This window comes from Syngnathoides biaculeatus, chromosome 7, assembly GCF_019802595.1.
Source record: "Syngnathoides biaculeatus isolate LvHL_M chromosome 7, ASM1980259v1, whole genome shotgun sequence".
NCBI classification, from domain to species: domain Eukaryota; kingdom Metazoa; phylum Chordata; class Actinopteri; order Syngnathiformes; family Syngnathidae; genus Syngnathoides; species Syngnathoides biaculeatus.
Window position 1 is genome coordinate 20,023,789 of NC_084646.1, and position 15,566 is coordinate 20,039,354.

Consider the following 15,566-nt stretch of genomic DNA (forward strand, 5'->3'; position numbering starts at 1 on the left):
CCCCACACAGGTGAGCTCGGACTTGAATACGAGTCCTCAGATCTGTGAGGCATTAGATACATATGTCCCTGCAACTGTCGCCAATACAAGCGCTTTATCAAAGAATGTACATTTTAGATACTAAGTGATAACAGTTTTGATTCCTGTAACAACGTGTTGGCAGTGGTACTTTTGTGTTTCTGCACCACGCAGCAGAATCTCAACAATGAGGCGTGATGTGTTCACAGACAATTAAAAAGGTTCCACTTTCAGGGTTGTCTAGCTGCTTTTTTTTTTTTTTTTTCTGAGAATCCAAACAACGAAGTGTGTGCTACGAACACATTTATTGCTCTTGTACTTCACTGCACATTATTATTATGATGTGATCCTTCTGGATCATTTCAAGCTGCGGCCGTTTGCGTTGCGCCTTTTTCCAGCAGCTTTCCCGGCCGCGCCGCTGGCGGTGAAACATTTGCAAGAAAACAGGCGTGTTGCCACCGTCCCAGATGTTCCGTGCAGCTGTTCGACACCCTTGCCGAGGAAACTTTTTTCATCACATACAAACGCCATTCAAAGGCACTTCTATAGTACTTTAGAGTTTTTACATTATGTTTTATATGCTCAGATTAATATAGCCACTTCCTCGAAATGGACACATTTAAGTCTGCACTGCATCCATTTTGGACAGAAGAATAATACGTCTCATTCTGCCCACTGGACTTATAACAAAAGCAGAACAGCTACAGCGCTGCAACTAGGCTAGTGGATACTAGTTCTCAACAAACTTTACTTGTCAAACGAAAAGCAAGCCTCCAAAAAGACCAAAAGTTAAAGCAGCATTTGTATTTTCATTTGGAGCAGCAGCACTTCCTAGCCGGACTGGTACATTAAATTGAGAACTAGAATGGTCTCATGCCATTTTGATTTAAATACAGTGGTGGCACGGTGCAAAAGCTGGTGAGCACATCACCCTCACTGTTCTCAGAACAGGGTTCGAATCCCAACGCTCCCTGTGTGGCGTTTGCATGTTCTCCCCGGTTTCCTCCCACATCCCAAAAACATGCATGGTAGATTAAATGGCGACCAAAGTGCCCGTAGGTGAGAATGCGAATGCTTGGTTGTTTATATGTGCCCTGCAATTGGGTGGCGACCAGTTCAGAGTGTACCTCGCCTGAAGATACAGTGAAGAAAATAAGTATTGGAACACCCTGCTATATTGCAAGTTCTCCCACTTAGAGATCACGGAGGGGTCTGAAATTTTCATTGTAGGTGCACGTCCGCTGTGAGAGAGATCATCTAAAAAGAAAAATCTAGAAATCACAATGTGTGATTTTTTTTTTTTAAGGATTTATTTGTGTGATACAGCTGCAAATAAGTATTTGAGCACCTGTCTATCAGCTAGAATTCTGACCCTCAAAGACGTGTTAGTCCGCCTTTAAAAGTCCATCTCCACTCCATGTATTAATCCTGAATCGGATGCACCTGTGTGAGGTCGTTAGCTGCATAAAGACACCTGTCCACCCCATACAATCAGTAAGACTCAAACTTGTAACATGGCCAAGACCAAAGAGCTGTCCAAAGACACCAGAGACAAAATTGCACAACTCCACACGGCTGGACAGGGCTACGGAGAAATTGCCAAGCACCTTGGTGAAAAAAGGTCCACTGTTGGACCAATCATTAGAAAATGGAAGAAGGTAAACATGACGGTCAATCTCTATCTGAGTGGAGGCCCATGCAAGATATCACCTCGTGGGTTCTCAATGATTCTTAGAATGGTGAGGAATCAGCCCAGGAGTATGCGACAGGACTTGGTCAATGACCTGAAAAGAGCTGGGACCATCGTTTCCAAGGTAACTGTTGGTAATACACGAAGACGTCATGGTTTGAAATCATGCATGGCAAGGAAGGTTCCCCTGCTTAAACCAGCACACGTCAAGGCCCGTCTTAAGTTTGCCAATGACCATTTGGATGACAGAAGTCATGGGAGAATTTTTTTTTTTTTGGGGGGGGGGGGGGTCTGAGACCAAAATTGAACTTTTTGGTCATAATTCCACTAACCGTGTTTGGAGGAGGAAGCCCAATGATGAGTTCCATCCCAAGAACACCATCCCTACTGTGAAACATGCGGGTGGTAGCATCATGCTTTGGGGGTGTTTTTCTGCACATGGGACAGGACGACTGCACTGTATTAAGGAGAGAGGATGGCAGCGGCCGTGTATTGTGAGATTTTGGGGAGCAATCTCTTTCATTCAGTCGGAGCATTGAAGATGGGTCGTGGCTGGGTCTTTCAACATGACAATGACCCGAAGCACACAGCCTGGAAAACCAAGGAGTGGCTTCGTAAGAAGCATATCAAGGTTCAGGCGTGGCCTAGCTGGTCTCCTGACCTAAACACAAAAGAAAATCTTTGGAGGGAGCTGAATCTCCGTGTTTCTCGGCGGCAGCCCAGAAACCTGTCTGATCTAGAGAAGATCTGTGTGGAGGAGTAGGCCAAAATCTCTCCTGCAGTGTGTGCAAACCTGGTGAACAACCACAGGAAACGTTTGACCTCTGTAATTGCAAACAAAGGCTACTGTACCAAATATTAACATTGTTTTTTTTCCAGGTGTTCAAATACTTATTTGCAGCTGTATCACGCAAATAAATCATTAAAACATCATACATTGTGATTTGTGGGTTTTTCTTTTTAGATGATCTCTCTGACAACGGACATGCACCTCCGATGAAAAATTCAGACCCCTCCATGATTTCTAAGTGGAAGAACTCGCAATATAGCAGGGTGTTCAAATACTTATTTTCTTCACTGTAGCTGGGATAGGCACCATTAAGTGGTACAGTAGAGCAAAATGGACAGATGGTTTGGTTTAAGTACAAATTTTTTGCGTTACCCACACCAAGGAACTTATGGATGTCCATTTTGTGGATGGAAAAATTGTCTTTATTTCTTTTTAAAGGTCCAGATTATTTGGCCTGCAAAGAGCATTCTGCTTGGGAATACTTGAAACTTTTCTTAGGACCAGCAAGCTGAACTTTTAAATGGAGATGCAGCTCCATCCAACCCCAAAAAACATCACACAAGAATAACACTGGGTAATAAAGTCATAATATTAGGAAAGGGGAAGGGGAAGTCTGTTTCTCAAATAAAGTTGCAGTAAGAAAACAATTGCAAGGAGAACAATTTCCAAGGAATGCTATACTTTTGATTAAAGCCGTAGGTATTGTTTATTTGAAAAGAAAAAGGCTAAATAAAGTAATTTAGGAGTAAAATCATGTCATAAATATTAACTTAAAACTCACTTATCATAAAGTCATGATTAGAGTATTTTATGCTATTAGTATATTTGACAATATTACAATAATATATTACAATATCCCCTCCTTGGGCGGCACCGTGGCATTAGTTGGTAAAGTGTTGGCTTCACAGTTCTGAGAGACCAAAGATGTACGCGTACTAAAATATTTTGGGGTTAATCCTTAGTTCAATTCCCTTCCCAGCACATTTTCAAGACCGTTTTAACAAGCAACACGACAGTTTTCATCATTGGTGTGAACAATTTCGTGCGATGGTAGGAAAACGGTTTACTGTTTTTTAGCGGCTGAATATGGCACGTCTTGAGAGAGAGAGACGCCATCTGTCGCAACCATCAGCGGGGCTGGTGGAAAGACATGACGAAGGCGGAGAACAATGAGGAAGTAGAAAGGGACTTGGCCCAAGGGTTGGACCACCTAGTGCAAACGGGGGCCTCGGGACAAGCCGCAGTCCTCAACGGCTTCCGCTCTTCTGGGAAGAACAGACCTTCCCTCTTGGACTTCGGCCATCGCCCAGTGATGTTCTTCCACACCAAAGTCATTCGAGCGTACATTTGTGTGCGTTATCGTTTAGCGGGAGCGAGATCAAGCCAAAAAAGAAGACGTGGATTAGGGATTCCTTGGAACACCCACACATGCAAAACTACCTCGAGAAATTTGGGGCCTTTTTTTCCTTCTTGCTCCAAAGTGAACAATGCGAAGTGCTGATGTGTCACGCAGGGAACATCTTCGGTCCCTCGCGTTCCTCCACGTTAACAAATGGAGGCCACGTCTTCGTCCGGCATACTTGAACTGGAAACTTGGCAACTTGAAAGCAAATAGAGATGAAAATAGAATCAATTTCTGCATAGTTTTTGGTCTGTTGACATGGCCAGTCGACTGCACGATTGACTAAAAAGGAAGAGCAAGAGTGCTGAGCGGGGGAAAAATGAACTTTTTTTTTTTTAAATCTCCAAAGACAGTGATGAGAACTACAAAATTTATTTTTTAAAAATAAATAGCATTAATAGCCAGTGGGAGGGTGGGGAGAAACAGAAATGTTGTATTTGTTATTGCGACAAAAATGGGGGGGAAAAAAATCCAATGAAAGGAGACAATTTTTTTTTTTTTAACTTCACAATTTAAGAGTTCCCAGACTTAAAAGCTATTTTATATTGTTTGGTCAAAATACACAAAGTTTAATTGCCATCCCGTTCATAATCCACCGGGTTGAACGCGACATCGGTCCAGCTTTTGCAGATCTTACAGCTTCAACTCTCGTGGGTGGGCAATCCACAAGGGCTGAGGATTGAGTGGATGGGAATTTTTGACCATTCTTGCAGAAGCGCATTTGTGAGGTCACAAAATGATGTCTGATTAAGACTCAGCTCTTCAGGCACTTAATTCATCCCAAACGGGTTCTCTGGGGTTGAGGTCAGGACTCTGCAGAGGCCAGTCAAGTTCATCCACGACTTTACGGGCCTTTGTTTGTGCACTGTTGCTGTCATTCCCAAACGCTTCCATGTTCTGATTAAACAACTCAAAAGTCAACTGTGGAATGTTTTAGATGCATTTCATGATAGGACTTCCTGTACAGCTGAAGTCATGTGACTGTTCCACGCTGGAATTCACTGAGTTGAAGTTTATAAAAACAATTTGCACACTTGAGTGCTTGATTTTATGCACATAATTGGTACACTTATGATTAATCGGATGGCCGAGCAAATACTTTCGCCACTATAATGTATTATGAAAATAAACAATATTACACGAATAAAGTCAGAATGCTAAAGATAGAAGGGGAAAGAACAAAGGTGCAAATTCATTAGAAATAAAAAGTTGCGATTTTTGAGGTCAGTACAAGAATTATGAACTAATACTAATCATATAAGCATTTTTGCCAGCTTTACAAGCGCGTAAGAACGGAATAACTGGGGATGATTTTCACTGGGAAATTCATTTGGAAATCATTGACATTCCCTAATATACAGTAGCATGACTCATGTAAAAGCTTGTTTTGATGAGATGGGTGGCACCTCAAATAAGTGCAAGCAGTGGGCAACCAGTCCAAGGTGCCCGCTAACGCTTCTTCTCCAGCTCACATGCGACACAAATGAAAATCCAAAGATGGCTCCCGTGTATATATGACACTTTATTGTATGGACAGAACAAAGTATGAGGAGAACATGTAAAAATGGCTTCCGTCTGAGAAACAGGAGCCAGAAGAGGAACAATGCGAGGGGGGGAGGGGGGGAGCGGACAGAAGGACACGACACTCGTCTCTTGTGCAACCTGAAAACAGGAACAATAAAGACAAACACGTTGCATAACGGTCAGCTGAGATCCCAAGTAAACAATATGCTGATTGGCGTGCTACCTGATCTACTCGTCGATGTACTCAAAGGGCTCAGGGGGCTCCGGCTCCTGCTCCTCTTCCTCGATTTTGGGGCCGTGAGCTGAGACGGGCTCTACTAGCTCCTCCTCTTCCTCGCTGGTGTCCTTCATGATGATGATGCCGCCTGTGTGCAGCTGGACAAAAAAGTGTCGGCATTAGGAATGGGCCTTCGCCTGTCCTCGATCCTCTACAGCCAATGCCAAAGAAAAACAGATACATTTCTTTCTTTTTTCATTTTTGTATGTGGATATTTCCCAGAAACGCTAGTAGTGTAGAAGTACAGGCTGCCGCCTTTTGTGCAGTGTGTAGGTTCGATTCCCGTGGCCGGTGCACCAATACTGAGACCCGGCCGGATCCAAGCCACATGGTAAGAAAAAATAGCACCGCGAAGGGCATCGCGTGGAAAATAATGGAAACAAATCATGCGAGCGACTCGCTGAGAGGAGAACCGATGGGCCAGCTGAAATCACTTTTCCTGGAAATATTGGTCATGTTACAAAATCGGTGGCCTTAGTTGGTCAAAATCTAACATCAATGGTCTCAGAAGTGTACCTTTTTTTTTAATGTTTAAATTCCACATTGTACAACCTCAGAAGCATATATTTTCTGTCAATTTACAACTATGACCCAGGAAGGTATTTCCTACTGATTTTAGTCAAAAATCCTCTTTTTTTTTTTTTTTTTATTAAGGTACAAATACAATACAAATAATGGGGGAGGGGGAATTCAACAAATATGACTGGTGCCAAACCACAGGTATGCAGTGGTCCACGGCAGTGGGTAACAATAGTCATATTTGGAAATTTAAGGCCTCGGCTGTACAGTGCCACACCAGAAAGTATTCACCCCTTCAGGTTTTCCACATTTTATTGTATTCTAAAGCTGATTTGAGTAGAGTTTGCCACACGTGGAAGCTACATAAATTATCCCATAATGACAAAATAAAAAAATTTTCAGACATTTGTGTCAGTTATAAAAATAAAATAAGGGTGCATAAGTAGTCACACCCTTTGCTGTGACAGTTAAACGTGAGCTCAGGTGCATCTGCTTTGCATCCTTGAGATGGTTCTACAACTTGAGAATCAAACTGTGGGAAATTATGTAGACTCAACATCATTGAGAGTGCCACACACCAGTCTATATACATTCTCATCGTTGCCAGGGCACATCAGAGCAGAAACCAAGCAATGAAGGTTCAGGAATTGTCTGGAGACCTCTGAGACCGGATTGTGTCAAGGCATAAATCTGGGGAAAGATACTAAAGAATTCCCAAAAAGAACAGGGGTCTGGATTATTGTAAAGCGGAAGAAGTTTGGAACCCTCGGGACCCTTCCTAGATCTGGCCATCTGACCACATTGCGTAACTGCAGGTGAAGGGCCATGGTCAGATCAGTGAACAAGAACCCTACAATCATGAAGGCAGAGTTCCAGTGTTCCCTTGCAGATATGGGAGAACCATCCAAAAGTCAATCACTGCTCATGCACTCCACCAATCAGGCCTTTGTGGTACAGGGGCCAGCCAGAAGCCAGTTCTCATCAAAAGGCACATGGCAGCCCGCTTGGACTCTGCCAATAGGCACCTTAAATATGGTTAGTCGTGTAGAAACAAAATTCTTTCATGTGATGAAGCCAAAATCGACTTCTTTGGCCTGAATTGCAGTGGTGCCTCGGTTGTCAACCACAATCCGTTCCAGAGGGCTGGTTGTAAAACCAAAATGTTCAAAAACCGAGGCATGTTTTCCCATTACAATGAATGGAAAATGAAATAATGCGTTCCAAACCTAAAAAAAAAGTTTTTTTAAGCGATTTTTTTTTAGCTTTTCCTGATAATAAACTGCATAGTGGAAAGATGTTTCATTTAAATACTTTATATAATTAAATCATTTAAGAAATATATGTATTTTTTGCTTAAAATGTTTGCTTTAGCGTATGCAAGTCTGGGAGTACATTGCCGTATCTGTACTGACTCGGCCCCCCAGCCTTGTAAACCATTTTTTATTAACAAAAGTTCAGAATAACTTTAAACAAGCAATAATGAGGGGGGGAAAAAAGCACAGAAAGTACGAAACATGAAAAAAAAAAACATTTGCAACTAGAGGTAGGGTTAATGGGACAAAAGAAAAAAGCAATGCAAACCTTGCAGCCTCCCCATGGTGAACAACGGAGTGTATGCCACTTCTTTTGCGGAAATTTTTGAACCATCCTTTACTTGCTTTGAATTCAAAGCCCTCAGGACCTAGATTGGGGTCTTTTCTTTTTAAATCCGTATATAGATTTTTAGCTTTGGCGCAAATCCCTTCCTCGCCAATACTATCCCGAGCTAACTGCTGCTCGTTCACAAAAAGAAGAAGCAACTTTTCAACTTCCTCCAAGATCTGTGGCCTCTGCTTCGTCAACACAGTTGTTCCTTTAGCAACATCACTTGCTTTGAGGGCATCCTTGTGTTTCAGGATGGTGGTGATCGTCGATTTTGCCATGCCATGCCATACTTCTTCGATAGCTCAGAAACACGCAGACAAGGTTCGTGCTTGGCTATCAAATCTTTTTTGAAGTTGATGGTTTTACGCACCACATTCCTTTTTTCAGCACCAGTTAACGTTGCTCAATTTGAAGAAAAAAAGTCACTACAGTACTGGAAAATGTCCACAAGCAGAGCAGTATGTGAGTCAACTGGTTGCACCGCGTGCTAAAGCGCGCAATTGCGCGTTACGTCTCTTCCATTTTTTTCGGGGGTGCATTCGAAAGCACAATAACAGATCGTTGTGTGTCAGCTGGTCAGGATGTTTCAATACCGATATCTGTTTAAAAATCAAAGCTAAAAAATTTCAAAATTTTCGCTCGAAAACCGATTTGTACGAAAACCAAGACCTTCGAAAACCAAGGTACCACTGTGCAAGCGACATATAAGGAAAACAAGAGGCCCTGATCATCACTTGGCTAAAACAATCCTGACTGCTGAGGATGTTGGTGGCAGCGTCATGCTGTGGGTCTGGTTTTTTGATGCAGGAACTGGGAGAATAGTCCACATAGGGGGTAAGATGACAGCTCCCAAATTTAGAGCAATTCTTTGAGAGAACTTACTCTAGAGACAGTATTGTGAAACTCATGAATGAAAGCTGATGCGAGTGTTTAAACTTCCAGTGCGGCTAACACGGAGCAGACGTCCTGCTAGGCCTATAAAAGTGTTGACTTCCTGTGAGTGACCAAACAAAGCCTTACAAGGAGAGCGGGCCAATCAAAAGAGTACTTCCTGATTGCCGGATGGCTCCGTGTGCCCATTGGCTCTCGCTTTTATTGGCCAAACGCTGGAGTGGGGCGGAGTTGTCCGACCGACTACGTGTGAACGCGCGTTTGCTGGTTCAGGTTTGGGTTACCTGTTTGAAGGGCTGGTAGCGGCACGTGTCAGGCATGTTGAGGACTTTGAGCTGGGCCGGCATCACTCTGGCTGGGTTCTCCAGCAGCTGGAAGTTGGGCTCCGCTTCCTTCTTCTTCTCCTTCTCCTCGTCCTTCTTCTCCTTCTCGCCCTCCTGCACTTCCTGTCGCCACAAACAGATGAGGATTGCAGTACTTTCTTTGCCTTAACAGCTGATTTTTTGCCCAGTAAAAAAAAAAAAAAAAAAAAAAGCAATAGAACGTAACTGTTGGCTTTCAACTAAAGGATGAGTAATCAAATAGTTGAGCTGTTCTTTCGCTGACAGTTTTTCTCCATTCTCAGTTGTTATTCGACTTGGCAAAGAATGGAGAAATGTTCAACATAAAAGTCGGGAGAAGCCATTTTATTGTCCAATTGGCTCCATAAAAGGGTTCACATCATGTGTGGCTCCCACCTTCGTCGAACTTTCATGTTAACAGCTTATTCAATAATCAATCAACAAGACTACGACACCTGTCAAGAAAGTTCCATATTTGACCCTGAGGACAAGAGCTAAGCTGTAACATGGCCCGGAGAACCAAACGGGAAATCTCAAGTCGACTCGAGCTGTGGATGGCAGCCCGACTAAACATGCTTGCTCTGAAAAGTGCTCGTCTAAAATGAAGGGGCACGAAGCTGCTCTGGCAGTCACCTAAAAGGAGACTTTCTAAACACCACAAATGTCACTCACCACTTCCATCTTCTCCTCCTCTTTTTCTCTCTTTTCCTTCTCCTTCTTCTTTGCTTTGGCTGTGATTGAGAGAACAGCAGTGGAGACCTGCCAGGCGCACGCACACACGGGGGTATCACAGTTATATTATTATTAGAACAATAACACAACATGCAAAAGGATTGATGGACGAGTGTCTCCCTTACCTTCTCCTTCTCCTTTTCCTTGGGAACCTCCAGAGCTGGCGGGTAGGCGAAGGTGGAAGGTTTACAGTTGGAGCGATACTGCACCTTGGGCATCTGAAGATGATAAAAGGAGGGGAATCATCATTTGATGTCCTGGTGAATTTGTAAATTACTCATAAATCAGGTACAAAGACATTTATAGACAGTAAAGATCCATTTGTGAATGAATCCATCTACAGTTGCAACCAATGGTTTACATACAATAAACAGAATAAAAAGACTTTTTAACCCTCCACTCTCTAACATGGAATCAGACTAAACAGCCACGGGCAGGGAGGCTTTTCAGCTCACTTTTGGGTCAGCATCTCATTTCACTAAGAATAATCGATATCATCTTCACAGGGTCTTTTTGTTTTATTCTTTGCCTTTTGAAAAGGACATTTTGGAGCAAAGCACGTTCATGTGGAAAATAGAACTTGTCTCATTTCTGAGTGGTATGATCATTGGACATTGCCATAATTGAAGAGGGACCCAGCACCTTCAGGCATCTGGAAATTGGACCCAAGGATGAACAAGATTTGTGAAAGTACACAATTCTTTGACATAGTACTGTAAATATTTTACGGCCAATAAAGTTTAAAAAATAAAATGTTGCCGCAATGGGAGACCCAAGATGGCTGAGAGAAGATGACAGAGAAGAAGACAAATTTGCTAATTCGTGAGCAATAAAACCTTGTATTCTAATACCACCGCATTTCATCTTATACGATCATTGTGGTTTAACTTTTCAACTCAAATGAGAAGGGATACACTTGTTACAGTGGGGATGACAACACGAGTGGATCGCACCGACTGGATTATCTGAAGAAAATGGGGGAAAACTGTTGATGGTCACCAGGAAAGGCTTGCTTGAGGTATGTTCATGTACTTTTAATAGACCGCCAGACCTAACTCCAGCAGAAAAGCTGTGGAGGGAGGTGAGGCTTCGAGTTTCCAAACACTAGCCAAGAAACATGAAGTATTAGGAGAGTTTTTGTCAAGAGGAAGCCTCCTGAGCTGTGTGCAAACCTGGTGACATGAAACGTCTCAATATCAATGTGCGTGCCATGTGCTTGGGGATAAAAAAACATTTCACTCATTGAGATGCTCAACATTCTATACCTTTTATTCTGTACTTTTTTCTTTTTAAAGATTTTACAACGTCCATGTTAATTCAGCAGGGAATAAAAAAAAAAATTCAGAGCATGCCATTGATACTGTCAGGCATCTACATAGACACCTAAAAGGTATATCATGGTCAAAGAGACTTTCCGCAACTTAGCACAGTCACCAAGGGTAAATAAAAGTTGAGAGAAGTGACATTGTTATGAGTGAATAAAGTGTGGGAAGAAAAACGTATTTAACTTGCTTAAAGTTCCTTAAATCGTTGACTTTATTACAGTGGTACCGCGGCCATGCATTGTGAGATTTTGGGGCGCAACCTCTTTCCCTCAGTCAGAGGATTGAAGATGTGTCGTTGCTGGGTCTTTCAACATGACAATGACCTGAAGCACACAGCCAAGAAAACCAAGGAGTGGCTTCGTAAGAAGCATATAAAGATTCTGGCGTGGCCTACCCAGTCTCCAGACCGAAACCCAATAGAAAATCTTTAGAGGGAGCTGAAACTCCATGTTTCTCAGCGACAGCCCAGACACCTGTCTGATCTAGAGAAGAACTGTGTGGAGGAGTGGGCCAAAAACCCTCCTGCAGTGTGTGCAAACCTGGTGAACGACTACAGTAAACGTTTGACCTCTGTAATTGCAAACAAAGGCTACTGTACCAAATAATAAAATTGTTTTTCTATGTTTAAATACTTATTTGCAGTTGTATCACACAAATAAATAAAAAGAAAAAAAAAAAAAATCACACTGTCATGTCTGGATATATTTTTTTAGATTATCTCTCTCACATTGGACATGCACCTACGATGAAATTTCAGACCCCTCAATGATTTCTAAGCGTGAAAACTTGCAATATAGCAGGGTGTTCAAATAACTTATTTTCTTCACTGTCTAAAAATACAGAAAACTGAAACTGATGAATGCCACCTTCTAAGTCTTTTTACACACTAAAGATGAATTTTATTGGAAGTGGATCTTTTTTTTTAATTTTTGGATATCTTATTAATATGCATATGTACGAATAAAATACTTAAAATAAAAAATGTGGTAGCTTTCCATTTTTCACATAAATAAAATACATGATAGTCAGAACTGGATAGATGCTCATCTATGGTGGACTGTAATCATGGCATTGTTGTTTACCTATTAAGGTCAAGTACGTGTTGAGACTTAAAGCAGACCTGCACCTCTGATTTATGCGGTTGAGAGAAACATCTCCAGCACAACACAAAACATCAACATGATGATGATGATGATGACAGGTCGTATTAACCTCAACTGGTTCCGAAACCTGTTGGACCACGCTTGGCGTGCTCTCTATAGCTAATATTCAGAGTTTAACATGGTGGCCTTTAAATAAACAATTACAAGTCTTCAGCCTAGTGCTGGGAAGACAAACAGAAAAGAAAATATAAAGCCCATAAAGCCTAAAAATATTCAGTGGTGCTGAGTCAGGAGGGTCTTGGTGATGTGTCAGTACCTTGAGGTCCTTGTTAAGGCCAATAATGGCAGTGGGTGTGAAGGCCAGGGACAGAAAGTGGGAGAGGGGGAACCAGAACCAGAACTGGGTGAAGACGAGCAGGCCCACTACTGATGGCATGTGTGTGTGACCAGTCCTGGACTGAAGCGAGATGCTGACGTTACGTCCACCTACAATACAGAGGGCACAAGTCTTGGATACATAATAACCGCTACATTAACATATCATTAAGTAATGTCAGCAAGAGTGTGGAAAACATGTCTCCTTTAAGGTATTATATTCAACAACTAAAGTCTGAGCACAGTTGTGAGCAGTTCACATAAGGATAGCACATTTACACAAATGTGTAACAACAGCTATTTGGAAATAAATAGTTGGATGAGCTTCCCTCTCACATTATCAAAATACAGAGAGACAATAAAATAAACTGAGAAGGGAGTCATGATAAATGTAGGAACAATACATAATTGCTAATAGATGGTGACTGACTATGGACCAACCCTTTAAGCCTTGGAACAAGGTAAGGAAGGTGAGAGGTCAATGTGGGGACCAGTGTTATATTTATCACTCTGTGGTTTTGTAGATAACAGATATATTGCAATGGCAAGCCCTAAAAATAAAAAAATGCATTGTCTGTAACGTCCTGCATTAAATCACACATGCCTCATGTAATTGATTGTCTACTGCTTGTCTAAAAATATTTCCTTATGAGATCATGAAAAGAAGGAATATGTAAAAAAAGAAAAGCATTGTGCTGATTAAGTGCCTTCATGTCCTTGTGCCTGCATGTAAACAGAACTATTTCTCTCACTGTTAACAGTTCAAAGATTTCACAATGAAGGAAACAGTAGAATCAGGGAAGCGAGATGTTGACATTGTTCTTGTCCAAGTGTAAAAGACATGGAACTCAATTAGCAAAAGTGACTTTTTATTGAGTATCTGAACACTGCAAAAAAAAATAAAATAAAAAATAAAAAAAGTACAGTAATAACACCCTCCTTCTATCAGAGGCAAACAACAGGGTGGTGTGGTTTAAAACAGGGCAAAGTGTCACAGGAAGAACTTAAAGGAGGGAACCAGGATGAATAAGTCATGTCCTGTCATGAACGGGAACGATAGTTCAAGGGAGTGGACCATCCCACTTCAAATTAAATGAGCAAAGACAATAGTAGATAACCCATTCTTGTCTGAGGTCAATCAACTAAATTAACCCTGGTAGAGTGATTTGAACCACTTGAAAATCTTCCAATCCACTGACTGAATGTTGGCCAAAAATCAGTCACAAAGGCAGAAGTGCTTGCTTAACCGTCTCTTCAAAATGTGACAAAGGGTTAAGTACACTTGACCGACGAGTTTCCCAGATGGGAGGTTATTCCAAGTACAGTATGACCTCTAATATACCGACAACAGGTCAAATTATTTTTGCATTTCCTATGGGAAAATACATCATTTCAAATAAGGAGGGGGAGAGACAGCATCTTGAAGCAGATTATGTTGGACCTTAGAGGTTGCAACGACCAGTTCCCGTTATGTCTTTGGGAAACCACCAAAACACACTATGTTTCTAAGAGTGAAACTGCAAAAGAGTTTTTCTTTCTATTAGTGAAAGACATTGCAACGACATTGACATTGAGGATAAAGTGTAATGGACAGAAAGGAAGAACATCAAATTGGTAATGATGCATAGCAATAATGAAACTAAAAGGTAATCGCCTCAGATCAAATACAATACAATGACACTTCAAAAATTTCAATAAGTAGACAACAAAATTTGTGATGAAGTGTGTCTGACATTCAAAGAGGAGGGGTATCATCCCTGTTTGGATGTGTTTAAATTCCAGGTGCCAAAATGCTGTGTGTCCTGAAAACATACGTAATGCCTTAAGTCCAAGTGGGAGAGAAAAGACAGTCTCCAGAGTGAAAAATGATTCCAGCGATAAGTGACTGTCTGGACGTTCTCACGCAAGGTCATCATGGCATGCTGATGACTGCACTTACTGTGCCTCATCTGAGCGATGACTTGGCTGTTGTCCATAGTCAACAAATAAGAGACCAGGATGGCTGAGAGACATCAGTACATGGTTGATAAGGCCACCCCTTAACAAATGTTGTCATTCCAATTTCCTACATTTCAAAACTAGGGTCAGTAGGTAGGTTTTCTTCTTACAAAATATTTTTACTCAGTCTTCAGCACATTGTCCCACCATTTTCTTGTCAGTTCTCGTTAATCCTGCTCTCTTGTGCATAACGACATCAAAATTCACATGGCGTCTTGCATTGCGAAACACCGGAAGAAGAGATGATAAATAAACTTGATTTTGTCACGAAGAAGGCGGAGGTTGGACCTAGATGAAGGAAGCTGTGACGTAAGCGTGGATTTTAGGAAGGTTTATTGCCAGGCAGAGGTCATCCATGGGAAGGCAGTCCAACAGTGTGACGGTACAAAAAAAAAAAAAATCACAAGGCAGAAGGCTTGGTCCAAAAAACATGAAACAATGTCAAAAGTCATACATGGAAAAACATGAAAACGGAACTTGACTTGGATATGGCTCAGTAACGCTTTGACATTGGACGAGGCACTTATGCTAGCTGACGCTCGTGAACACACCTGCATATACACAGCGATCTGGCAACAAGTGGCATGAAAAACAAGGCTTAAATACACAACGTAATCAGGGGGCAGCTATATGCAAGACAAAGTGGCACACGGCCACACCGCCGTCTGCCGCGGCTGCTGTCAAACACCTGACTTAAATCTCTGTTTCTGTAGTAGAGCACGCCTGCCGCGCGTCCCGCAAATGCGCGTGTGGCCGTGGAGAACCACGCCCATGAAATGTTTATTATATGGTGTAAAATTGTTGGGGTTGGCGGGAACTTTTAGGGTTGGTCGGGAAATTGGAACCACAAGTTTTTTTTTACGCCTAATTGTGAAAAATGCTAAAGAGTGCACACCACAGCATGTAGTGTGTAAAAACATGGCTTCTTTCTGCATTT

General features: G+C 41.9%; 2 protein-coding genes across 2 annotated transcripts in view; one reads left to right on the forward strand and one right to left on the reverse strand.

The window, feature by feature from the left end:
- Positions 1–204, forward strand: part of LOC133504099 (arf-GAP with coiled-coil, ANK repeat and PH domain-containing protein 2-like) — a 53,872-nt gene extending 53,668 nt beyond the window's left edge. The window contains exon 23 of the mRNA XM_061826291.1: positions 1–204. This exon is cut by the window's left edge and continues 4,095 nt beyond it. The gene's annotated coding sequence lies outside the window, so the exon portion shown is untranslated.
- Positions 205–5,402: 5,198 nt separating this feature from the next.
- psmd1 (proteasome 26S subunit, non-ATPase 1) overlaps positions 5,403–15,566 on the reverse strand; it is a 39,242-nt gene continuing 29,078 nt past the window's right edge. The window contains exons 20-25 of the mRNA XM_061825384.1: positions 12,573–12,742; positions 9,954–10,046; positions 9,769–9,855; positions 9,040–9,201; positions 5,648–5,799; positions 5,403–5,562 (exon numbers count right to left, since the gene is read on the reverse strand). Of these exons, the coding sequence (XP_061681368.1) occupies positions 5,653–5,799; positions 9,040–9,201; positions 9,769–9,855; positions 9,954–10,046; positions 12,573–12,742 (659 nt within the window). The 3' untranslated portion in view covers positions 5,403–5,562; positions 5,648–5,652. The remainder of the gene's footprint in view (positions 5,563–5,647; positions 5,800–9,039; positions 9,202–9,768; positions 9,856–9,953; positions 10,047–12,572; positions 12,743–15,566) is intronic.